Raw genomic sequence first — 26,255 nt, 5'->3', positions numbered from 1 at the left:
TGACGCCTCGTGCTGGGTTCTTCTGTGGGTGAAGGACAGCTCATAGGGCTTAAGAATTCGAGATGTGACTGCCCCGGGCTCCAGGCCTTACCTGTCGTTAGGAGTGCAGAGAACGCTGCCCTCATGGTCCACCGGTTGGTCCAATGAGGCTGATTTTCTTTCAGTTGTGAAAGAAACCATGAACCTTTGTGCCCCTGGGCAAATTAAGTCCCCACGAGGAGAGTTCTTGGGTTTTGAGGAAAATAGTTGTGTAGGTCACATATTTTCTTTTTAAAAAACACCAAATGTAATTATGTTTTATAAAGACAAGAAAAAGAAAGGTTAATGGAGACACACATACACCCGTTTTCATTGTCCTGCTAATTGTAAAATCTCAGAGTGAGAGGCTATATTACCTGACATTCTGCAACAAACCCGCGGGTCTTCTTCCATGAACTTGGATAAAATAGCTAATTATTGTTAAGGCCAAAGGGATCTGTATATTTCAAATTAGCTTATGTTTGCTGGCTAGCATACTATTTGTACATAAGAAACAATACTTTGTGATTTCAGACCAAGACGTCTGCCTAGAAAAATAGAAAGCACCATTAGAACAATTACCCATAAAACTACCTTTAGTTTTGGCTCACTCAACTTGGCAGAGGTGTCCATGCTTTTCTGAAAATTCTTCACCCATTTTTAAAGGAAAACTGTACGGCCGAGGAACGACAGACAACAAAGGCCCTGTTTTAGCGTGGATCAACGCTGTGAGCACATTCAGAGCCCTGGACGAGGTAGGTGCCGGCTGTGCTTGGGAGCGAGGATGATGATGGTGATGGTGATGATGGTGATGATGGTGATGGTGATGATGATGATGATGGTGATGGTGATGGTGATGATGGTGATGATGGTGATGATGGTGATGATGGTGATGGTGATGATGGTGATGGTGATGATGGTGATGGTGATGATGGTGGTGATGGTGATGGTGATGGTGATGATGGTGATGATGGTGATGATGGTGATGGTGATGGTGATGATGGTGATGATGGTGATGATGGTGATGGTGATGGTGATGATGGTGATGATGGTGATGATGGTGATGGTGATGGTGATGATGGTGATGATGGTGGTGATGGTGATGATGGTGATGGTGATGGTGATGATGGTGATGGTGATGGTGATGATGGTGATGGTGATGGCGATGATGGTGATGATGATGATGATGGTGATGATGATGGTGATGGTGGTGATGGTGGTGATGGTGATGATGGTGATGGAGGCAGCTGGCTTTGAGCTGCATGGTGTCCTTTACTCTTCCCAGCAATCTGCAGAGGAATGTGTTACAATCACACGCATTTTACAGATAAAGAAAGAGAGGCTTGGGAAAGGAAGGGAACATACTCAAAGCCACCCAGCTGGTCCGGGGCAGGGTGATACCTTGATCCCGTGCTGTTGACATGCAACAATGAGACACAACAAAAAACATGATGAGCCTGTGGCTACATCACCATCTGCTGGGACTTGTCTTTTTTATCTTCAACTTACTCAGCTTGTCTTTTTTATCTGCAACCCGTCCTTCTTATCACAAAGTATGGTTTTGTTAATAGAGACAGACATACACTTTAAGAAATATATTAGGTGCTTTGCAGATTATCAGGATAGCGATCTCTGGGGGTGACGTTCTGTCTGAATCCTTGAGTTCTTTGCATTCTTGTGGGAAGTGGTTTTAATCCGTCCAAGGAGGGGTTATAGTGGGGTGCAGCTTTGAGGGGAGGGCTACTCTCTCAGACCACCAACTAAAACTGTGTTGTTTGCTGTGCTCACGAGGATGGTTTCATCTCGCACTGCTCTTTTTTCTTCTGGTAGTGAGCGTGCTTACACTCCAAACAGGATCCAATCTAGCTATGTGGCCATGGGTGGGAGACTTAACCTCTCTGGGCTTCAGATTCTGTTCTGTAAAAGTGAGGGTGTTGATATGGGCGCCGGCCCTCTAACACTGGGTGGATTTGATGGTGTGATTCCATCCCTTTCATACAGAAATGGCTCTGCTAGTTGGTGAGCTTGAGCCTGTGCCAGGGAGACCAGGCCCAAGGATGAGACCCAGCCCATTCCAGTCTGGGCTCCACAGAGTATGGGCTCTGCAACCTGGGGGTGCAGAAGGAGTTTGTGGGGTCACCTTAAAAATGTGCAGCCTTGCTACCTTTCCCTCATCTTACTTGTGTGGCTGAATTGAATTAAGCACTTCGGAACACTGGAAATTTAAGAGGAAGTGGGGCCCCTTTGTTGGGTTCATGGACAGAAAGGGACATGTCGGCAGTCACAGGGCAAACCCCTGCCAACCATCCCCACCCCGTCCCCAAAGAGGCTCTGGGAGCAGCACACTCCTTCCGAGACAGAGGGGTGCGAGGTCGGGCTGGGATGTGCCTGTCTGGGGAGGACTGGGGGGGTCCACCTCCGGGCAGCGTGTCCACTTGTCCACAAGACAAGTGGAGCGGCCCAGCTGTTGCCCGAGGTTTAGGTCCCTGATGCTGCTTCTCCCAAATCCTGTCCTTCGAGCAGGTCCTGACGTTGTGTTTTTTCTTTCCCGGAGGTGATTTCATCAGACCCCAGGGGCTTCTCTCATGAGTCTGTTGTCTCCTGAGACATAAGCGGAAGAGAGGGTTTAACTGCTCTGACTTGACTGCTTTATCTCATTGAGGAAGACAGGCTTAGTGAATCAGGACGTTTTTCTGGCTGGGCCCTGCTGACCACTGCAAGGTTGTCCTCTTGTTCATGGCACTCCCCTAAATAAGCCCTTGGTTTCTCGCTCTCTCTCTCTTTTCTTTCTTCCTTCCTCCCTCCCTCCCTCCCTCCCTCCCTTCCTTCCTTCCGTCCTTCCTCTCTGTCTCTCCCCCTCCCTCCCCACGTCCCACCTTTCTCTCTCATTTTCTGTCCTTCTTTCTTAAGAAGAGGAAAGCAATATTTATAAGACAGGTCCTAGATAAAGGTCAAAATCTGCTTTGCTTTTTAAATTTCAACTCTGAAACATATAATCGCAAACAAAACCTAAGGAATCCCCACTGCCCTTAGAAAAACCAGCTGATCTCCCTGAGGCTCACTCTCCTCATCCGTGATCTAGGAATGATCATATCTGTCTCCAGGCTTGTCGAGTGGATTCAGTGAATACGGAAAGGTTCCCTGGAGCCTGCGAGTACTAGGCCCTTTATGAGCTCTGGTTTCTTCCTTCCTCGTTCCCTTCTGCCCTCCATCCCCTCTTTCTGTCTTGCTTACAGAGCACTTAAACGTACATCACCTCACTGCATCATCTTACCAAGAGGCAGAGCAAGTATTAACAGAGAAGTGGGCTGCTGAGAGGTGAAATGGCTGGTCCTGGGTCCCTGGGTGTCAAGGGACAGAGCAGAGACCAAAGCCCAGGCTTGGCTGCCAGCCCCACGTCCTCCTCCAACACTTAATAGCTATTGACTTGTATTTTATTAATCACATTTTGCCAGAAAATTCTTAGGCTTTCCAGCTACTTCTTGGGAATTGTTTTCTAGTTAAACGTTAATAAAGCGCTTTCAAACATTAAGATTTCAGAACTTTAGCTTAACTTCCTAAGACACATAGAAGTGTATTCAAGGAATGCATTGAAAAACTTGTCATCCCCAAATGCCCTTAAGCAGCTGAATGACTGAAGGTCACATTTTCTAATACATAATCCTCCACCCGTCCTGCTTTTGTTAATCTGGGGCTGGGCAATCCCACTCATTAGAGCTAATGAGTGTGTCTGCACTGCCTCGTCCGCATAGAATAACTTTTCACCACCCTCCCCCCCCACCCCCCCCACCCCCCCCCACCCCCCCCCACCCCCGCACGCGCCTTATGCTCTAGGAAAAGCCATCGACCTCTCTTCTCCACACGGCTCTCAAAGATATGAAGTTATAAATTATACAGATACAAAGAGATCAAAACCAAATGGGGTAAAGGCACATTGTAAGAATTGTAAAGGCGCTATTCCATGTCCTAATATTAGAGAAAAACTCAAGGTCCGTTTTGCTGCAAGATCAAAGCCTTTGAATAAGTTAAAAGGCAGATTGAACTCGTAGCTGAAAAATAACAGATACTTGAAATGAAAATTATCCTGAGGCTTAAACATTAGACAGCCTTTCAAAGGAAAGAGTTCTCATTTATCATGCTCAGAATTATGAGGACAGAAAAGAGATTTGTAACTGAGTAACCTTTCTGGAAAAATTCCTTCTGGGGAGAAGGAGGAACGGGCTTCTCTGCAGGGGCCCAGTGGAACCCCATATGGTGGACGCAGCCTTTTCTTTAGGGATGCCCTGCCCAGATCCTCTGTCATCAGTATTAGGTTGATGGCTCCCTGGCCATTACCTTGAATTCTCTGTCACAACCTGAGTTAAAACTCCTTCGTTATAAACAGAGCGTTGGGGAATGTATATAATAATTCAGTGTGTTTAAGTTACATGCAAACAAATCTGGATTTTAAAAGGTGAAAGGGCAAAAAGGTGTCCACTTTTTTTGACAGCGTGGTTTGCTCCACTGTTCATTCAGGATCTGCCCGTGAACGTCAAATTTGTCATCGAGGGGATGGAGGAGGCTGGTTCTCCTGCCCTGGAGGAACTTGTCCAGAAAGAGAAGGCCGGGTTCTTCTCAAGCGTAGACTACATCGTGATTTCAGACAATCTGTGGATCAGCCGGAGGACGCCCGCGCTCACGTATGGGACACGAGGCAACAGCTACTTCATGGTGGAGGTACTTGCCGACGGCAGCCGCCTGGAGGTGGATCCGTGCTGGGGTCCCAGAGGGGAGGAAGGAGAGCAGACACCGCCCCGGGGGCATGGCCCCGTGGATCACGGGGTCTTGGGACTGGGGGAGTTCATGAAGCCCCCAGCCGTGAACGCATGTGCTGTGTACGTTTTTCTGGAGAGAAGATTCAGAGGGGTTTGTGACTCACCATGTTTTAGGAACTCCAGCTGTGAAATTTGGAGGCAGGCACGGGGGCACTGGGGTAAGGAGACTGACCGCCTGATCGGGTTCTGGGGATGCTGTGAGCGGGCGTTACCTGCTCTGCCCACCACGTCTTGGACAGAAAGAGAAGGGGTGCCAGCACTGACAGGGCCGGCACCCGAGGTCTGGCTCATCCGGCCAACAGCCTTGAGCGCACCTTAATCTCGGAGCCTTACCTCTGAAGTGAGCACAGTAATCCTCCCAGGGTCGCTGTGATCACTAAAAGCGACCTCGAGTTCCGCCCTGACACGTGGTCTGCTTGCTGCTCCTTTTCTATCAATGCGGACGAGCTGTGATGGAACCTGCACGTTAGAAGCAGAAAGTCCTCCCTCGGAGAGCAGCGGGAAGCCCCAAAGGGGAGGGGTGTGTAGGAGAGCCGGAGGGCGGGTGCGGTCCTGAGCCCGGCAAGGGCTTCCGCTCTCCCGCGGGGGTCCCGGGCAGCTGCAGAAGCAGGGCAGGGCCCGAGGCGTGAAGGCCGGGGAACATCTCGCTGTCGTTGGCCTCTTTCTACTGCTGAGTCAGAAGGAAGTTTCTCTGCAGAGACATGTGCTGGAAGTGGTCTCTGTGGGGAACAGGTGGGCACGAAGAAGTGGCTGGCGGGCAGGTTAGGGTGTCTAGTCCCCTGTCCGAGCAGTGGGATATCGTTTGCAGCCGTGCTCAGGAGCCAGTGGTGGAGACTCCCCAGTGGGCAGGGTTGATCCAGGGCTTAGGCTGTGCCCGATGGTGTGATGGAGAAGGAGGCGAAGTCAGTCAAGACATCGCCCACGGAGAGGCTGAGCGGATGCGCAGAGGCATTCAGGTTGAGTGGGGAGAAAAGAAGGACAGCAGGACGAGAGGTGGGGAGGTCTCTGATGGGTCAAGGGACTGGACTTCTTGCTGTGGCCAAGAACGGGGGAGGGCAGGCTTGTGACGAGGGGGCCAGGAGGAGGGAAGCTGTGAGCAGAGGTGGGATAAAGCGGCAAAGGTTTCAGAGGTGGGGCTCTGCAACCCCACAGTGCTTCGTTAGCATCACTGCCTGATGAGATAGAGGTCTTAAGCTACGGTGACTAAATGGAAGATTCACCGGGCAGGGCTTTAAAGATGGCGCTAGAGGCAGAGAAGGGCCAGCCGGGCAGGAAAGGTGAGAGGGAATGGGTCAAAGAGAATTAAAAAACCCAGACTCATTAGAACTTGGGAACTGATTGGACGTAGTGTGCCTGGGAGAAATCCAAGATCTTTTTTTTTCAAAGATTTTTTTTGATGGGGACCATTTTTAGAGTCTTTGTTGAATTTGTTACAATATTGCTTCTGTTTTATGTTTTGGTTTCTTGGCCACGAGGCATGTGGGATCTTAGCTCCCCGACCAGGGATCGAACCTTCACCCCCTGCCCTGGAAGGCGAAGTCTTAACCACTGGACCACCAGGGAAGTCCCCAACATCATTTTAAGGGGATAGATTTATAGGACGGGCATCTCTCCTTGTTTTGGAAACGGCAAGCTAGGAGGAAGTAATTGTAGAAGATGTTCCCTTCTAGACCTCCTCAAGTTCAGAAGCTGGGAGCGCACCAAAGTGTTATGTACCATAGGCGACTAGAAGCTTTAGGTCTCGTGAGTAGGTCAAAGGTCAGACCTAGGGAAGGAGCGTTGAGAGTCTGGAGGTTGTAAAGGAAGTCCCGTGGGCCTTGAAGCTCTGTGTGTAGAGTAATCCCAGGATTAAGCTGGGGGGCGAAAAGACAGAAAAGAAGTTATCAGAGGAGACGTAAGTAGAATGGTCCTGCAGGCAGGAAAAGAACAAGGAGAAGAAAGTTTCTTGGAGAATTTTTCTGGAAGGAGCGCTGAGCAAGAGATGGCGTGAAACCAAGAGGAAGGCAGCTGCGTTACACGTCAGTCGTTAGGCCGAGGGAGGGGCTGGTGGTCTGGGATTCGGCGCTGTTGGTGGCAAGGTCGGGGCTGAGGTCGGTTTCGGGGAAATCAGTGGGATCTGAAGACGTGGGGGGCAGACGCTCCACATCGTGTGACAGAAGCACGGCGGTGACAACGTCAGCGGACCCCTGAGCCCTGAGGGCCACCCGGGGCGGGTCGGCCGCCCGGTGAAAGGTGTCTCTGAGCAGCCGCGGTGGAAAGCAGCTGCCTTCCCGTTCCCTGTCTTGCAGGTGAAGTGCAGAGATCAGGATTTCCACTCGGGGACCTTTGGTGGGATCCTTAACGAACCTATGGCGGATCTGGTCGCTCTTCTTGGTAATGTCTTCTTCCGTTTCACTTTTTAAGCATCAAGGAGTCTGCTAACGTAGTTCTGTTGGACTCGGCTGTCTCCCCCTTGGTTTCCAGGCCAGCCCTGAATAAGGGCGGAGCGGAGGAAGACCAAGGTCTTAGCTTCCCCCTTGGCTAAACGTTTCTTAGGCTTGTTACGTCCACGTTGTTTCTCTTCATGGACTGACACCCTTCCTCAGTCCACCACCTTTCCTTTCACCGGGTGTTGTGACACATCTGGCTGTACTTGAGGGTAGTGGCAGAGAGACCTTTCTGGAGAAGCATCCAGAGTTGGTGCCCAATCTACCCACGCCTCTTGGCTTCCTTCCTGTGAGTCCCCGCGGTCCCACGTGGCTCAGCGATGCCAGTGAGTTTGCTTGTTGCCCCTGCCCGTGACCTCCTCAGGTGGTGGGCCTGGTGGATGCAGGCGGGAGTCGTGTGTGTGTGTGTGTGTGTGTGTGTGTGTGTGTGTGTGTGTGTTTCCAGAGAGCCAGCTTGCCCACCTGACTCACCTGGAGCTCTTGCCTACATTCGGACAGCCCAGCTTCCGGGTGGATCCCGGAATGGAAGGAGGCTTCATCTCCAGGGCCTCGCTTGCACAGTCCTGGCAGGGACACTGTGTGTTCATAGTCACAATTTGGTTCTTTTTAAAAAAGAGGTTTTCAGGTTACATAAGCCTCAGACCTCGCAATACCTGGATCTTCCTCACCGTTAAAGAACAAAGAATATTTGTTCTTTAACGGTAGTTGCATTACGGTTTTTACCTTATGAGCCATGGAGCATTTGGTGAAGCAGATAAACAAACCAGAAATGATCACGTACATCCTAAGATGTTCTTCCAGCAGGTCCGCTGATTAGCTGTGTCCCACAGCCAGGTGTGATGTCCCAAGGGCGACTTTATGCAAATTTTACAACATGCCCCTTTTGGGCAAACTGCCAAAAAGCACTCCCTCTTTGGGGATCAATTAGGAAAAATCTCTCTTTTTTCCATATTGATGCAGCTCTGCCTTAGCCACGCCCTCCCGAAGCCCCGTGGCCTCGGCAGCCTCTGACAGGGAACCACCGGCCTACGGGGTGACCTGTTGGGAGGTTGCCTCTGGGTCTTCAGTATCACCTTTATTCTAGAGCTTCCTGCTCCTTCATTGTCTAACTAAATCCATCTGTCTATCTATCTACCTATCTATCTCTCTATCCATCCATCCATCCATCCATCCATCTATCTATCCTCTCCATCATCTATTTATCTGTCATCTACCTATTTGATTTATCATCTATCATCTGTCTATTCTTTATGGCCTTCTAGTTTTCCTAAAATACAACTCTTGGACAATATTTTCCATGCTTGACACTTTTAGACAGAAAACAACAAGCCATTTTTCTTTAAAGTGTTTAAATTGTTTCCAAAGAATTGAGATAGCATGCAAGTTAACATTCTTTTGCCGGGGGTGGGGAGAGAGATAAAATAATCTCTAGTTTACCGGGACTCATTTTCTCCTCCCTGGGAACGGCGTCACCACTTCTTTGGGACTGCATCTCGATTCCCCCCGAGCGTGATTGCCACACAGCATCCTGGTACACTGATGGTTTCACCCAGGCATAGAATCCCATTTAGCCCCGCAAGCGCATATTGCTCTGCTAGGAAAAGTCAGATCGGGCTCATGCGCAGAATGAAAAGCACATGGTTTCGCTTTCTTTGATTTTTGAAACAAATCAAATAATCACTCCTCCAGCCCACGCTGGGAAGGCTGCCTCCATCCTGAGAAAACAGCGATTTAAAGCCACTTCGAGGGCTGGGCCCTGGGGCAGTTCTGCTGGCGAGAGTGAGCTGCTCAGATCACAGGCTCATTTGCTTAGGACGTCTGTTTGAATCACCCCTGCCCCCATTACGGGGTGATGTCTGGCAACACCAGCGAAACCGGCACCCTAACACGGACACTGAGCGTCCCGGCTGCTGGAGGAGCTCAGGTCTCTCCTGTTGTTCACCTTGACGTTTCAAACACACACCTCTGTTCTCACCACCGAGCCTCGGCTGGCTTAGGGCTCGTCTGCCCACGTGGGCCCACAGCTGACTCTTCACCTGTGTCTTTCCGGCTGGATTAGGAGCAGGGTCTGCTCCCATTCACCTCTGCGGCTCTGTCCTTGCAGATGAGCCCGGCAGCAGAAGCTTAGGGGTGCGTACTAAAGGGAAGACTCAGTGATGTGTCACTGGCGGGGCTTTTACGTTTTGCTTTCGTGAGGGTGACAGGGTGACCTGTGACTCAGGGACAGCCAGTCCCGGTCATCTGGTGCCCAACTTAGTTTTTGACTTGAAGTTTCCTAATGAGTTTGTATCATGTATTTGATATATGATACACTTTATTGGGCTAAATGAGGGCAATTCATAACTCAGGACCCGCAGGGAGGCCAATACGCACACAGCACCTGCAAGTACTGTCCCCGGAGTGCGGTTAGAGTTTTGTTCGGAGTTTATAATGAATGTATATTATATAATATAGTCTTTAATTTGTTCTTTATAATGAATATTTATTCTTTAATGGTAGTTGCGTTGCGGTTTTTACCTTACGAGCTATGGAGCATTTGGTGAAGCAGATGAACGAACCAGAAATGATCACGTACATCCTAAGACGTTCTTTCAGCAGGTCCGCTGATTGACGTTATGCGTCGAGTTGGGTGTCGGCGGTGTCATCCTGCTGTTCTGTGTGTGTTACACCCCGTGAAGAGGGTCCCTGTCTGCTTCCCACAGGGTCATGTTCATCTTATTACTTAGAAGGCTCGGAGAAGTGCTGGGGGAGCTGGAGGGGGGCCGAGGGGGCTGAGGCTGAGAACCAGGCGGGGAAGCTTCTCCTCGTGCTTTGCTGCCTTGACGTCCTCACGCCTCAGGGCTTCGCCATCCGTGATCGGCTCAAAGCGCCGGGAAGCCCCTTACGTTCCACACGACTGCCACCCTGCGGATTTTGGTGGGATGTTTACTTTTTCTTTAGTTCTGTCTACACAGGCCAAAGCACCTGCCATCCACTCATGGGGTCACGCTTGTTATTCAGCCCCGTGTGGTCAGAGACGTGCCCTCGTGCTGGAAGGCGGGGTCTTCGTGCCCTCGTGCTGGAAGGCGGGGTCTTCAGTGCGGGTGGGTGCCCTGCGTTCATGTGGCGTCCAGAACACGGCAGGTGTCGCACAGCCAGGTGTGACACCCTGCGTCTCACAGGGCCCTCCGCCCCGTGCTTTGCGGTTGTCGACTTTAACAGAAAGATTTGAAAATACAGTGCTTCACAGTAATTTTCTGACACTGTCAGGTTATAATCACATGAAGCATGTGGCACATATTTTTATGAAGTGCCTTCACTTGAATAAAAGGCCCCATCTGGACTAAAGATGAATTTAGCTGCCTTGGAGACATTTCCGTCATTTTATTTTTAGTCTACTTTCTGGTTGCATTGGGCCTTTACTGTAAGTCCTTTCTCAAGACAGCAAGCCGTGTTTACCCAATCTCAGCATCTGCTTCTTTTATAGATGCTCATTGACGATTTTTCACTCATTGCTGTTAATCCCCAAACTTTTTCACAAATAACATAGCAGTGTATCTGCTTCGCCACTATGAAAGCTTTCATGGTTATGATGTGTAGCTCGTAGACTAGACCTCAAGGCTGTTACGTTTTTGATTAAAGATGAGTATTTATTATATTATTGTGGTGTGTGTAGGAGAGAGAGGTTGAGAAGGAACGATGACTTTCAGTTTCTCAGGTTTGTACGTATATTCACATACATATATATTAAAATTTTTTTTCTAATGAACACATTACTTTTTAACTCAGGATAAGATAAAACTAAAAAAGGAACCTTGTTTATGATGTAAGAGTGTAGCTGAGAACTTGCATGTAACACAGGTAAGTCACTCCAAATGTAACTGACTGCAGAGCCGTGTGTTTCCATCCCTCTGTCGACGAGGTGGACATTAAAACGGGTCTGACGCAGGCCGAGTCTTCCTGGTGACCGGCTCCTTCCTCCCACCGTCACATCTGGGACGTGAGCTACTGAAAAGTGGCTCTGCTGTAGGGCACAGGGCCGGTCGCAGGCCCGCTGCAGCCCCAGGAGGGTCCCTGAGGCTCTGCTCCAGGGCCAGGACCCCACGCACCCGTAGCTTCCACCTGCCTTTGTCTCCTGTGTGTCTCTCATAGGCAGCCTGGTGGACTCTTCTGGCCGAATTCTGATCCCTGGAATCTATGACCACGTGGCTCCTGTTACAGAGGAGGAGAAGAGAACATACGAAGCCATCAATCTGGACCTCGAGGAGTACCGGAAGAGCAGCCAGGTTAAGAAGTTTCTGTTTGACACCAAGGTAGGTCACACGTTGACGGGTAACCTGGAAGAGGAGCGATGAAAACCCCTATTTCCCCAGTGCCTAGTTTGCTACGTGCTGCTGTTCCGCACATCTCAGAGCTGAGAGCACATGCTAATCAGGGGCAGGTTTCCCTTCACGAAACCTCGTGGTGCTCGTGGTCTAGATCAACTGGTCCTTTTCTTGGGGTCCGTCTGGCACTGGCCTCAGGCGCCTAACCACAGGGCAGTGATTCACTTCACAGCCGTGCGTTTCCAAACTGGCTTATGAGGCTCAACCTCACGCCAGCCCTCAGCCAGTGACCTGGGCTTCCTATTTGTTTAAAGGTTGAGAATAGTCTGAGATCATTTCAGCTCCAAGACCCCTAATTATTCATTTTTTAAAAGACAAAACCAAGAGCTTTACGGGCTAATGTGTAAATTGCTACCTTGCTGTTTGAGTGTAGTAAGTAAACCCAGAGCCCAAAGCTTTGGCTACTGGTAAATTTAGATTTCGTTCTTTTCGCTTCTACTTCTCCTCCTCCTTAAAATAACAACAACAACAACAAAAACCAAACCAAACAAACAAACAAAACCCTTGCCTGCTGTGGTGTTTGGTAGCTCTGGCTGGATCCTGGGCAGACGCTCCAGGAGAGGGAAAAATGCCGAATACAAGTGGGGAGTTTACTATTATGAAGTATGTCTCTTGCCTCAGACTAGCTCTCTGGTGGCCACTGACTCAAATGTCTGTAGATTTCTTTGAAACCTTCTGGAAAATAAAATGCATTTAGCATATAAATTGCTGTCACGGCAATGACGGGATAGAAATTTACAATTGAACCCCAGTTTTGGAAAGGGCCCCTTTGCCATCTATTAACTGCAAACTTCAGAGCTGGCGTGGTGAGGGGCTCTTGTCAGTGGAAGCAGCTAGGGCAGCTGAAGGCAGCAGAGGGTCTCAGGTCCTGAGGGAAAAGTCCACCTGTACTATTAGTGCAGACATGTCTAAGTACGGTGGTCACTAACTCGTCATGAATGGTGTCACAGATGTACAGAAATTGGTGATACAAGCGATATAATTCAACTGGGTTTTAACTAAACACTCCTCTATATAGTAAAATGATTTTATTTTACTTTAGGAGGAACTTCTAATGCACCTGTGGAGATACCCATCTCTTTCTATTCATGGGATTGAGGGCGCGTTTCATGAGCCTGGAGCCAAGACAGTCATCCCTGGCCGAGTGATAGGAAAATTTTCAATCCGTCTAGTCCCTCACATGAACATGTCTGTGGTGGAGAAGCAGGTAACCAGAGTGCGTTGTTCTCCCGCCCAGTGGCAGTGCCATTCTGAGCGCCGCACATCACAGTTTAGCGGGCAGTTCAGCTGTTCGCGTTGAAGTAGCATTTTTTTTTCTTTTTTCCAATACAAAAGGGACTGGAACAAATGTCAAGAAACTGATAAATTTTTGTTCGGTAAAAATCTCTTTGCTCAATTATACGCAATTATAGTAGTCAGATAAGTAACCGTTTGGAGTTGGAGTGATGGGAAATTTTAAAAAATTAAATGGTAGCTATGAAGGCAAGATTGGTTTTACTCCCAGATGGAGAAGCTAACTGCCTACGGCTGGGCTGAGCTGGGAAATCTCAAGCTGCAGTCATCAGTTTGTCTGTGATGTCTGAAATCTACACTCTGAGAGCAGCCCTTTTAATGAAAACGTTCGTTGTCTGGAGGGAGTGCGTGTCTCAGTTACCCACCAGTCATCGGTTCACCTCAAGTTTAACAGAAAGTAGACTCTGAACAGATAAGCTCAGGAAGCACCTCATCCCACCCCCATCTACCCCACTGTCCCTTTCACTGTCTCCTCAGTGCTGATTACATCCTAAAAGACTCTCCATCCTTCCTCCCTCCCTCCCTTTTTGTCCCTCTGTCTACAACATACAAATTCCACGAGGGCCGGACCGTCCTGGTCTTGCTCACAGCTGTGACCCCAGCACCCAGAACAGTTCCTGCCACTTGACAGGTGTCCATTAATATTGGTTGAAGCAAACATTGGAAGGATTTTTTTTTTCTTTTCTTTTTGCCACACCACACGGCCTGTGGGATCCCAGTTCCCCGACCAGGGATTGAAACTGGGCCCTTGGCAGTGAGAGGGAGGAGTCCCAACCGCTGGACTGCCAGGGAATTCCCTGGAAGGACTATTTTAGAGTATGGAGTTGTTCTCGGAGGATTTCCCTAGTAGCGGATGGAACAGAGCCAAGGAAGAGAAGGGCGCTGATGACAAGGGTCCTTCACAGCTTAGCTTGGAACTGGCTCCCACTTCTCAGAAAGTTCCAAATGCATGGTATTCCTCATAAGAGTCATTAAGGTACTGGTAACTCCAAAAAGAGTGATCAATCGTCAGATGGAGAAGTTGTACTTGTATTGTGTTTCATAATTACCAAAATTCATAATAACCAAACGTTAACAGTCAGACACCCTGGTGAGGATGGGGGGGGGGGAGGTCAGAGCTGGGATTGGAGGGTCTGGGGACGGAAGGCGCGTGAGAGCTAGTGTTCCTCCCACTGGCGAAGCTCCCAGTCCTGGAGACCCTGCTCACTCCACGCCACCCCTCCAGAAGAACTAAGGTAAAACCAAAATACTTGAATTTGTTGGGTTGAGATTTCATCAGTTTCTTGATGAAAGACGACTGTATGTTCATGGTATGAGAGAATAACTTGAAATTTTCTCTTCCACCTGAAAATGTTCCTTTTAGGTGAAGCAGCATCTTGACTATATATTCTCCAAAAGAAATAGCTCCAACCAGATGACTGTATCTATGACGCTAGGACTACACCCGTGGATTGCAAATACTACAGATAATCAGTATCTTGCGGCAAAAAGAGCCATCAAAACAGGTTGGACTTCAGATATTTTTTTTATTTAAAAAAATTTTTTTAACATCTTTATTGGAGTATAATTGCTTTACAATGGTGTGTTAGTTGCTGCCGTATAACAAAGTGAATCAGCTATACATATACATATATCCCCATATCCCCTCCCTCTTGCGCCTCCCTCCCACCCTCCCTATCCCACCCCTCTAGGTGGTCACAAAGCACGGAGCTGATCTCCCTGTGCTATGCAGCTGCTTCCCACTAGCTATCTATTTTACACTTGGTAGTGTATATATGTCCATGCCACTCTCTCACTTCGTCCCAGCTTACCCTTCCCCCTCCCCATGTCCTCAAGTCCATTCTCTATGTCTGCGTCTTTATTCCTGTCCTGCCCCTAGGTTCTTCAGAACCATTTTTTTTTTTCAGATTCCATGTATATGTGTTAGCACGTGGTGTGTGTTTCTCTCTTTCTGACTTCCTCCACTCTGTGCGACAGTCTCCAGATTACAGAGGGGGTGGTGCCTGGTGGAGCAGTGGATACGGCAGACGAGTTTGAAACTTCAGTACCGACTCTCCTTTTTATACGGGCTGCATTACGTGCACAGCGCTCTCACTCATGACTCTTCCCAGCAGCATTTCCCCAGTTTACGGGTTAAGGCTTGAGGAGATTAAGTAATTTGCTGAAGGGCACCCAGCTATTAGTGGCAAAGCCAGGGTTTAAGCTTACACCAGGAGATTTGAATTTGGAGCAAAATGATGGACTTGAAAACCTCCAGTACTCCTGGAAATGATGACCAACATTTGAAAACATGCTTTTAAAAGCACAGCTGAACTTGCATGAAAGTAAAGGAAATCTTCTGGGATTAAAAATGAAGAAGGAGCTAAAATTTAGTGGACTGATCAAGCTGACACGGGGCCGCCCTGTGGGGACTTGTTCTTCCTGGTCACAAGGGGGTGTGGGTTTTAATGGTCTCGGGTCAGCGTGAAGCAGAAAACGAGACCCACTACATAAAGGCCTCGCTCCAAGAGCCACGCTCACCCTGGACGGGGTGTGTGTGTGTAAGCTTGACCGTCCTTGCTTGGGTTTTCGGTGAACACAGAGTCTCCCCTGAGAGTTTTTAACCATGGACCTATCTTGGCATGGGTTTGGGTCTTTAATTACTGTGTGTGGTCCTGTTCTTCCCAAGCCCATGCTGGACTGCGTGGCTGGTGCAGACAGCCCCACGGCAGGCCATGTGAGCTTTCCGCTGAAGAAGCTTCCTGGATATGAGCTCCTTGTATAAAATTACAGAACACACGAGAAACTCAATTCCAGCCTATCCGACTCTAAAACCAGCGGTCTTTTCACACTCTGCTTCTCCAGAGGCAGGGAATAGCTTTATTTGTAATTTCCTCAGCGGTGCCTGTTTTGACTTCACGTATTTCAAAGTCCCGGACAGGATACCTGGCTGGGGAGCAGGGACACAGGCCTGGGCTTCTGGCTGCCTGGGGAGAAGGAACAGCCAGTCTTTTTTGCAGCAGGAATGGGACACTGCCAACAGTTGAAAAGTGGGGAGCTCTCCTAAAAGCAGGGGGAGTTTTGGGGTCTCTCCAAACGTTAGGCGGGCAGACACTGGCAAGTGTTTAGATAGACTATGCACTCTGTTACAGCTGGGCCCTGGGCCACACCCCCAGAGATGCTGGAGCTGGAACTGGGGGTGCAGACCTCCTTGGAGCCCTCACTCCCTGTCCGGATTATCACTACAGGGACACAGACATTAATAATCGCAGGACAAGTCCAAGACTTAGAGGCGTGCTTCTCTGCATGATCATTCCCACTGTCCCAACTGTAACAGCATTTTGCCAATTTTGGAGTGATGAAAAGAGGAAGAAGGGTTAGGAAGATAAATGTAATGCCACTGAAGAGAGGCGTGTGGTTGAAATGTCAAGGCCTGACGTACTCTTGCAGGAAAGCATGGGCATCTTTGGGCCTGTTTGTGTGCTGGACCAGTTCTGCTAACAAAGTCCATCATCTTTATTCTCATTCACGCCTTGCTCTGTGGATAAAGAAGGTCGGGCATGCTCTCTCTTGCGACTGTTTCATTTTTCATTCCTGCTCCGTCACCAGCAACTTGTCCTCTAGCCTAGAAGGTTTGAACTCATCTCTTTCCAGACCCTAGGATATCCGTTAAAACTATTTCTTGGGATACCTTGAAAGTTGAGCACAAACGCTGAGACATTCAGGTGACAGTTGAGTACAGCTATTCATTTGTATATTGGTTACAAACAAAAAAACCAAATTGTCCCACCTTCGCAATATTTAATTCATGAAGCAACCGTACAAGTGGGTATACCATCCTGTGGTGCTCCTGCCAAAAATGCATGACTTCTTCCAATCATGAGAAAGCATCAGACAAACCGAAACTGAGAGACATTTTACAAAACAACTGATCAGTACTCTACAAGAGGGTCAAGTTCATGAAAGTCAAAGAGAGGCTGAGAACCTGTCACAGACTAGAAGAGACTTAGAAGCAATGACAAAATGCAGTGTGGGATTCTGGATTCAATCCTGGTATAGAAAAAGGGAAAAAGTGGTAAAATTCCAATCAGGTCTGAGTCTACTTAATATTATTCCAATGTTAATTTCCTATTCTTGATAATTGTACAATAGTTATATGTTAACATTAGGGAAAGTAAAGGATATATGGGAACTCTGTACTGTTTTTGCAACTTTTCTGTAAGTATAAAATTAGTTCAAAATACAAATTTAAAAATATTTTTAAAAAGTAGATAATTGTGCTTCCCTGGCGGTCCAGTGGTTAAGACTCTGTACTTCCACTGCAGGGGCCGCAGGTTCGATCCCTGGTTGGGGAACTAAGATCCCACATGCTGCATGACCAAAATAAATTTAAAAAGTTTAAAAGTAGATAACTGTAAAAAAGGCAACCACAGTTTTCTTCTTGACTCTATTGATGATTTTAGAATATAAATTATGTGAAATCAAGAAGCTTACCGAACCCAAGTATCAAATTAAATGATTTAAAAAAAAGAAGAAAAAGACAAAGCAAACACTACATTTGAGGAGATTACTGGGGGTAGTCTTGCCATTATTTTATTCAAATGCCTTCTTTTCCTGTGTTTCAGTGTTTGGGACAGAGCCAGACATGATCCGAGATGGATCAACCATACCCATTGCCAAAATATTCCAGGATGCCATCCAGAAGAGTGTGATGATGCTTCCGCTGGGCGCTGTTGACGATGGAGAGCATTCTCAGAATGAGAAAATGAACAGGTTAGTGTGTCCTGTGGGCGCGCACCCCTCCCTGCACAGGCCTGGGTCCTCACACCGGGAACCTCCACACAGGCTGCACACTTCAGATGCCATTTCTGTCATCACGTCTTCCTGTTTAAACTGTAGACTACTTACCCTCTGTGATCTGAATGGGAATAACAGTGTCTCTCTCTGTTTCTTTTGTTAGGTGGAATTACATAGAGGGATCCAAATTATTTGCTGCCTTTTTCCTGGAGATGGCTAAGCTGCATTAATCATGGTAGAAACCTTCCAGCCTAGGTCTGACCTACTGACAGATCCCCTTTCACACAACCCTGGGCAGGAACAAAATCTAACCATCCAGAGGAATTTGGTCCCCAAAATAATGTTTTCCCTTGGACATTTGGACCAGTAATAAAATATTTCCAAGGCGCAGACATCGGACGTGGTTTTGTGTCACCGTGCACACCTTTCTAAAGCCACAGCCATCTTCAACAACCTGATTTCCCCGAGTCCTGCTGCGGCTGCCCCAGGCCTGGACTCACGGTACCCTTCAGGATGAGGACAAGTCTCTGATGAGAGTCTCCGCTTGCAATTTGATTGGCATGATCACTGCAGTTTGTGTTCTAGGCCTCTAAGTGCTTGACACACTGTCATCCCAGCCGGTGACTGTCCATCCTACATCACCCTTGCTTTTACCACTTGTGCCGTTTATCTGATTGACAAACGTGTTGCTCTCCAGCACTGCCTGCTGTAATTTCCCTGTGGGCTCATTTTTAGAGGAGTTACTAAAGCATGATACCGCATTAACCTCTTGCTTCCCCTTCATTTATTTTTCCTGCTTCTTCAAAAGTGTTGGAATGGAAATGATCACTATTCATATCCTTATGCCATCTGGGATTCCTTGTGCGAAAATGAGTACTTTTTAAGTTCCAAGCCTCTTTACCTTTGCTGCAATTGATGCCAACCAACCGCCCCTCCTGCAGCCTCTTCTTTCTTCCTGCGCCGTCAGTAAAGGCCTGCTCGCTCTCCAACATCTGTGCACATGTCAGTTCGCCACTGCAGAATTAATCCTGATAGAACTCTCACCCTGCTGGAATTGTACTCGGTGACTACATCTAATAAATTGCTCAAAGCTTTTAATAGCATGGTTTTAGATAGAGAGCTAATCAACCCTGACATCAGTAACACATTCTAAATTTAAAGCCATCAGCTAATGCTGCTAATGTTCATTAATCAATTTAGTTAAACATCTTGTTTGGCTTGATTGGATTTGACAGTGTAAACAAACAAAAAAATGCAATTTTTCTACAGTTGAGTATATTTAAACAAACTGATTTAATCTTTATAAATTCATTATTTAAATCACATTAATGGAGAAGAATTTACAGGTTTGTTAAAAATGTTTCTCTTAGGATTCTAAATAAAACACAAGCATAACACATTCCATTGCTTCATGGGTTCTTGAAATGTCAGTTTTAAAACTTGCTGCACCTCATCTAAAATGGCTGGACCAGAGGGCCAGTAATTCGGCTTGTCCTGAACCGCGTCACAGAAATGGGACCCACCTGAGGCTTTAGCCACTTTTCCTCTGATGCTGGAGAACATTTAAATGCTGTCTGTTGAGTATGGGCAGGAATTTGATATTTTTTTGCTATTAAGCTTCGTTTGTGCTTGCCAGATTACATAGAATCTTTTGACATTTTGGATTTTGTGGGACCTAACTGGTGTATTTGGCAGACTTCTCAAGAACTAAATATACAGTAAGTTTATGATCCCCATTTATATTTTTAAAAGGGCGTTCACATTAGTCAATTAACAAGGCTGGTTAAAATGTATTGTAACCACTTCTGAGCAATGTAACATCAGTTTTACCAAGCAGCTAAATTATAAGATTACTCATTCACTGATATACGTTCCTGCTGAATCTCTGAGACCTGCAACGTCTGGTTAATTATTCAGCTACCACCAGGCAAGAAAGGCAGGACAAAGGCTGAGGTCACTGAGTCTAGGAGATCCCAACCTTGGAATGTCTGGGTGCAGAGCCATGGTTTTCTGCCTCTAGGGGTCACGATGAGTGTCCCCAGCTCTCCCAGGTCCGTCAGGGTTTTCTACCCAGCCCCAAGCCAGGTGCTTACCCGGGTTCTGCTGTGATCTGGAGTCAGAAGGGAAGTATTTTCAGGGCGGTTACACACACACACACACGCGATAGAAATCTACCCGGTTATTGGCCAGGAGGCCAGGTAAAATTTTTAAATTTTCTCTATTTCCAATCTCTGTCTTCCATTTCCAACTCATCTCTGTACTTCAGGGGTCCAGTGAAGTGCGCTGCACACAGTAGGTGCTCAACATTGCACGCTAAAATCCTCCTCTTGGTTCCGCAGCTGCATTTTTGGGCTTTCCCTGGCCTGGACTTCTATCCTTATGCTCTTTGCCACACATCGTTCCTAGTTGAAACTGTCTTGGGAGCAGCTAGTACTGGGAAAAAGCACATGAAACAAGTCATACTGAGGTGCCATTGACTGATAACAGCGCCTGTGTATCCTCCCAGGCAGCACGTGCTGTCTGCACGGGGGCCACAAACCAGCAGCCCGTGAGCCCCATACGGCTGCCTTCAGTGCGTGTCACGTGGCCTGCACGTTGTTCTAAGCAGTTCTCAACTGGATGCCAGCATCTCAAAATCAGCAGGTCTCACCCAAATGATTTCTCTTGAGCAGCGAGAAGACTGGGTAACACCGATCTGCGGCTCCTGCAGGTTGACAGCCAGCTGAGCTGAGGCGAGGTGGTGCTGAGCATAGCGCCTGGCCCATAATATGTGCTCAATAAGTTTCTTAGACGCGGAATTAGAAGGAAGCTCACGAATAATGCAGTTGTATTCGGCTTCTCACTTCTACTGATAAGTTAGTCTCACTTAAAAAACAAGCCCCCAAACAAATACCATTTTATGATGGGTCCAAATGATTTTTAAATACTATACTATTTTAAATATCTAGTGTTATATATGTATTCAATGCCATCTAGCTATTATTTTTAAATTTTATGTTTCAATTCAAGTTTGAATACTAACTGAACATGCAATAGATAAACAGTTAAATAATGAGTTGCGGACTTGATTATGTAAGATGAAATAAAATATTTGTTTCAGTGGTAATGTACCTATGGTTAAATCTAGCATAATTATATTATCTATCTGTAATACCACTGCTGTTCATGACAAGCAGCAAACTTAAACCAAGACCTAATACCTGCACATATCATTCTGTTCTTCCACTGACCAGCTCTGTAACATCTGCATTCTATATTGCAGGCCACTTAACTGGTAAGAAAGATAATCTCCCTCTTTACTATAACAAAACAACTTTCCTCTTTGGGAAGCAAGCTCTGGGAGGCCGAGGCTGGCTTGGGGGTGTTCTTTGTTCAGCTGTCCAAAGGCTCAATCAGTCGATGAAGTACAAAACCAGAAATACAGATTTTCTGAAGCAATGTGTTTTTTCTTTCCAGCATGATGTGGAAGAGAACGGATTAATGACTATAATTTCTTAACAGTTATGATAAGTAAATAAATGCTTCTGAGCTTTCTTCGACTAGGTAGATTGAAGAAAAAAAAATTGTCACTACGTGGAAAAATTTTATTTAAAAAATTATTCTAGTGTAATTTCTTATTGAGAATGAAAAAAGATGTCAGAAAAATTATGCCTTTGACTATAATAGAAAATATGAAGTTTTACATCATCTCACCTCCCACATTGAAATTCACCAAAACAGCATTCAAAGAGAACTTAGATTTAAAATTCTAGCATGGGTGGTTAAGTGTTCCTAGAATACTTTTGTTGTTATCATAGGTAGGCATGTGAATGTAGTGGCAGAAATCGTTAACTTAAAGGAAATAAGAACTTTAAATGACACCGTTAAAAGTAAATTAGTCATTAAGAATGGTTAGTCACCAAAAATGACCAATGCTTCCTTTTCAAATTTTAAATAATTATAGTCAAATAAAGGCAGCTATCTAAATTTTATTTAAAACCCCACTTGAAAAACTGGAAGGCAGACTTCAGGGCTCCTACATCAGTACAGAGTGAGGGGAAGAGGTTTAGGAAAGGACAGCCACAGAGGGGAAGCAGCACATTCTGCATGCTCTGCCTAAGTCTCTGGATGACCTCTGAACCATGCCTGTGTGAGGCGGACGAAAGCCTCTCGGCTAAGGCTGAGGGAACTGAATGTGACTTCAGCTGCTACCATGACAGGAGAGACAAAGTTAAGGAGTAGGAGTACAGCCAGAACAACTGCCTGTCATAACGACAACAACCAACCTCTTCAGAAGAACAGAAGTGAATTCAGAGTCTCTACATTATATTACTCAAATATCTAGGATACAACCAAAATTACTGGGCATTTAGGAAAAAGGGAAACATGACTCACAATCAAGAGAAAAGAGCAAATTAATGAAGATTAACCCCAAGATGATTCATATGCTGGAATGAACAGACAATATGTCAAAGCAGCTATTATAACTTTGCTCAAAGACACAGTGCAAAATATGCCTTTAGTAAGTGAACCAATAGGGAATCTCAGCAGAGAAATAGAAATGGTAAGACAGAACAAAATAGAAATTTTAGAACTAAAAGATACAATATCTGAATTAAGAACAAAAATATCACTAGCTTCTTTTAACAGATGATTGGAGATGACAGAAGAAAGAATCAGGGAACACAGAGAACAGATCAATAAAAATGCAATCTGAAGGTCTGAGAGAAAAAAAAGAATGAAACTAAAACAAAAAAGGACAGAGCCTCAGTGAGTTATGTATAATATCAAGAGGTGTAATATATATTTAATTGAAATTCAAAAGAAAAAGAGAGAATGGTGAAAAGTAATAGTATTTGGAGAAATAATGGTCCCAAATTCTCCAAACTTGGTGAAATACATAAATTTACAGGTGTTCAAAGTTCAGAAAACCCCAAATAGAATAAATATGAAGAAAATCATGCCTAGGCACATCACAATCAGATTGCTGAAAGCCAAAAATCAGAGAAAATTTTGCAAGTAGCCTGAGAAAAGTGACAAATTACATATAGGGAAACATAAAAGGGAGAAAAACATCTGAATGACCTCTGCTCATCAGGAAAAAATGGAGGCCAGAAGCAATGGAAAGACATCATCTTTGGCAAACGTGTCTTAAAGAAGCTCCAAAGGAGCTTTATTTTATATAAAATCTGTACATATATAAAGGATATACATATTATATATAAATTTTCCTAGAGACACAGAAAAACAAATTTTTCCTATATTCTTGGATTCTCTTGAGCATTGCATGACACGTAGTAGGTGCTTAATAAACCACAGCTATCACCGCTGTTAGTATTATCTAATGGGACACAGTCTTTTAAATGTTTTAATGAGAGTAACAGTATTAGACACTATTACTGTGGCTCAGAAAATTTAGAACCGCTTCTATTTATATTAACAGAATGACGAAAGGCAGGAACTTTACCCTAAATGACTAATTTTATACACGAGTAAGTCAGGTTGACTTCCTTAAGGTCACTGTATGATGCAAAGGTCCTGTCTCAGTAAAATACTGCACGATGGGGAACTGAAAAATAAACTCAGATTTTATTTCACTGCTCAAAGAAGGAAGATGAAATGTTAACTCAGTTCCCAGGGTAAGAAAGGTAGCAAGATCAATCTCCTACAAATCAACAGAATGCCTCTTCAACATGGAATACGGTGCTAGCTACTCTTAAGTGTTGAGAAATTCATCACCTTCTCATCCAAGACTAACACTCTTGAACTAGCTGTTCATTAAAAGATGCCCGGTGGACTGGAAAAGGTTGACTCTGGAGTTTGGAAAGTGAGTTCCACCTTTACTAGCTGTGTGATCTTGGAACAGTTATTTGACTCTTCTAAGTTACAACTTCCTGTTGTGGGTGACGGACATGAGAATTCATGTGGATTACAGTAAAAATTCGACCAGATAATGTCTACGAAAAGTACTCTGTAAACCAGTATATAAAACGTGATTATCACCTGTATATTGACTTAAATAGCGTTGAGCTGGAACTGGCCTTGAGAGGTGGGTTTGGTTTAGAAAGCCTACCATCATTATTAAAGGACCATCCTTTAAAAACTCCGTTTACCTAAAATTATACAAATCCAATTATTTAAGAGCTTTCCCTATACCTACAAGATAAAGTCAAAACTGCTGAGCAAGCGGTGTCTCAAGCTGATCGCAAGTGGGATGTCGCCGCTCATCTCTATATAGGTGTCCGTCAGAGCACTTTGCAAGCCGCGGTCTTCCTTCCTGGATCTCGAGTTTCCGGAGAAGGGCTGTAAGCTTCAGGTCCGCGGATGCTCCCGCCAAGAGGGGCAGGCGGCGGCGGGGACGACCACGCCTCGGTCGTGCCTTACTTTCTTCCTCACAATTCTTGCGCTGCGTCGCTACCGTTATAAAAACGGTCCGGCGGGGGCTTTTTAAACACCCAGGGCGTTTTCGGCTTTTATTGCCAAACTGGCCGACCACCACACTCGGCTGCTCTGCCTCCCTTTTAGTATCGGAACTCGGCTCGTGGCTCCCTGCGGCCCGTGACTCCGAGGATCCTTTCTTGGAGTCCACCGACAGACTGTCCTCAACATCTGGGGTTGCGCACGCGCCTGGCCCAGCAGAGAAAGCGGGTCCCCGTAGACGGGCGCCTAGAAGCGCCGGGCACCGTTCGGGCCCCGGAAGGCCCAGGGCAGCGGCCGCTCGCCCCGCGCCGCCCTCTGCGCTCCCGCGCCGCCCTCGGGGTCCTCTACGGCGGGCGGGCGGGGGACGGGGTAGGGTGAGGAGGCATGGGGCACGGAAGGGGCGGACTGTCCGGAGGAATCCGCTTGGGGACTCTCCGCAAACCCCACTCGGCCCTCCGCCTCAGACACCGCCAGCCTTCCAGCCGGACGCGTCTCCCCTTCTTTAGATTGACTTCTTCGGCTTTCCGTTTTCCTCTCTTTGGAGAGGGGCGGGACTTCCGGTTCCATCTCCTAGCAACTTCCGGCGAGAGCTGACAGACAAAAGAAAACAAGAGGCACATAGGTGCCCCGGCCAGTCGGGACAGAACAAGGGAACTCGATGTGGGTTTTACTAATCCAGTTCCAGGATCCTGCTTTTTGGTCATGGTGTCCGGCGCGCAGTCCACGAAGGAGTCGTCCTGAGAACTGCCGGAAGTCGCTCAGCGGAGAGACAGGAAGTCCCTCCCCTTCCTCCCAGAGGGAAGACGGTGAGCCGGAGGAGTCAGTCAGAGGGGCGAGCAGGAGCGATTCCGTCGGCAAACAGGTAAGTTATTCTCTGGCCGGGGCGGGGGGTTTGGAGGCGGGGACCGTCCAGCGTCAGCGCGGGGTCTGGGGGCGGTGGCTTGAGGGCCCGGGCCCGGGAGGCTGGGCGCCGGGAGCCCCGCCAGGGCCCTTCGCTCTTCCTCCTCCCCCCTTCCCCCCGCCTCCGCCCCTCCCCGCTCGCCGGTCCCTCCCGACGCCGCCCAGACTCACCCGACACACGCCCGCCGCCCGCGCGGCCTCGCGGTCGCCCGGACTCCGCGCCGCCAGCCGCTGCTCGCCCCGCGGCCCGGCTCACACGGGCCTGGCTGTCAGGGCGGAGGCGGCGATCCCGCGCGCCCCTGCCCGTCGGGCGCTTCTTACCGCCGGGCTTCCCCCGAGTGAAACGCACACGCCGAGCTGCCGCGTGTCGGTTTCCTCCGGCTGCCCGCCTGCCCGCGCGCCCCCTCGCCCCCTCCCGGTCTCCCGGAGCCGCGCCGCTGCCACCAGCGTCGGCTTCCGTTAAGGACGCCAGGCCGGCGGGCGGGCGGGCGGGCAGCGGTCTGGAGCGCTGGTGCCCGAGAGCAGTACGACCGGAAGGGTGGGTCCTGGCCGCTCGGGTTCAGCCGCTCCGCCCTGGACGGAGACCCCAGGCTGCCGCACACCACTTTTTGGAGCAGCGGGTACCCCTCTTCCCAGCTAGCGGGCACGTCCTGTGTGTGCTTGTCCGCTTTCTGGGGACCAGTCTGGTGGAGGCGGGTGGCAGGAGCGGCTGACCCCTGTCGGCTGCGTCGAGGTGGGAATAGCTTATTTTCAAGGGAGAATTCTGGAGTGGGATATCTTGGCAGGGCTGGCATCCAGGGACACACGAGTAGGATTTCTTTTTTTATAGGTAACCATAGCCCTAATGGTGACTGAGGTATATAACGTTACAGCTCGTGCCCGTGGAACTAATTACAGTGTGCACCTGTTCTGCGGTGAGGTGTTAGTCCAGCTGGAACACCGTACAGGGAAGGGCGCTGATTATCTGTTGACTAGAACATCATTAGGAGAGCTCATTTGATATATACTCTGTATACTTTATTTAGCACAGCAGTCTTGTAGAGCAGGAATTAACCCCTTTCCACCAACTGAGACCCAGATTAAATAACTTGACCAAAGTTAACGTCCGGATTCAAATCTCAAATGTTTGTTATTCATTCTTCTTCAAGTTTGCTACATGTGAAATTACTAACTCCTAGTGTCAAGTCTGGAAAACACTTAAGGCGGGGACTTCCCTGGTGGTCCAGTGGGTAAGACTCTGCACTCCCAATGCAGGGGACCCCGGG

General features: G+C 47.6%; 2 protein-coding genes and 1 long non-coding RNA gene across 10 annotated transcripts in view; 2 read left to right on the top strand and 1 right to left on the bottom strand.

The window, feature by feature from the left end:
- The window catches only part of CNDP1 (carnosine dipeptidase 1), a 45,783-nt gene that overhangs the window by 9,003 nt on the left and 10,525 nt on the right, over nucleotides 1-26,255 (top strand). For all 4 annotated transcript variants that reach the window (XM_082353382.1, XM_082353380.1, XM_082353381.1 and 1 more), the window contains 8 exons: nucleotides 685-773; nucleotides 4,534-4,734; nucleotides 7,121-7,205; nucleotides 11,390-11,550; nucleotides 12,665-12,829; nucleotides 14,279-14,420; nucleotides 17,520-17,667; nucleotides 17,855-24,952. In XM_082353382.1, coding sequence (XP_082209508.1) covers nucleotides 685-773; nucleotides 4,534-4,734; nucleotides 7,121-7,205; nucleotides 11,390-11,550; nucleotides 12,665-12,829; nucleotides 14,279-14,420; nucleotides 17,520-17,667; nucleotides 17,855-17,921 — 1,058 coding nt within the window. In that variant the 3' untranslated portion in view covers nucleotides 17,922-24,952. The remainder of the gene's footprint in view (nucleotides 1-684; nucleotides 774-4,533; nucleotides 4,735-7,120; nucleotides 7,206-11,389; nucleotides 11,551-12,664; nucleotides 12,830-14,278; nucleotides 14,421-17,519; nucleotides 17,668-17,854; nucleotides 24,953-26,255) is intronic.
- LOC309610464 lies at nucleotides 16,621-19,913 on the bottom strand. The gene is made up of 2 exons (XR_014233964.1): nucleotides 19,785-19,913; nucleotides 16,621-17,264 (listed from the first exon to the last, which is right to left on the bottom strand). It is a non-coding gene; the product is annotated as an uncharacterized lncRNA (long non-coding RNA).
- The window catches only part of ZNF407 (zinc finger protein 407), a 517,289-nt gene continuing 515,918 nt past the window's right edge, over nucleotides 24,885-26,255 (top strand). For all 5 annotated transcript variants that reach the window (XM_082353374.1, XM_082353375.1, XM_082353372.1 and 2 more), the window contains exon 1: nucleotides 24,885-24,952. The gene's annotated coding sequence lies outside the window, so the exon portion shown is untranslated. The remainder of the gene's footprint in view (nucleotides 24,953-26,255) is intronic.

The sequence above is a fragment of the Balaenoptera borealis genome (genome assembly GCF_965194805.1).
Source record: "Balaenoptera borealis genome assembly, chromosome: 14".
NCBI classification, from domain to species: Eukaryota; Metazoa; Chordata; class Mammalia; order Artiodactyla; family Balaenopteridae; genus Balaenoptera; species Balaenoptera borealis.
The sequence above is the reverse complement of the archived record's forward strand: the minus strand, read 5'-3'. Positions and strand labels throughout refer to the sequence as shown.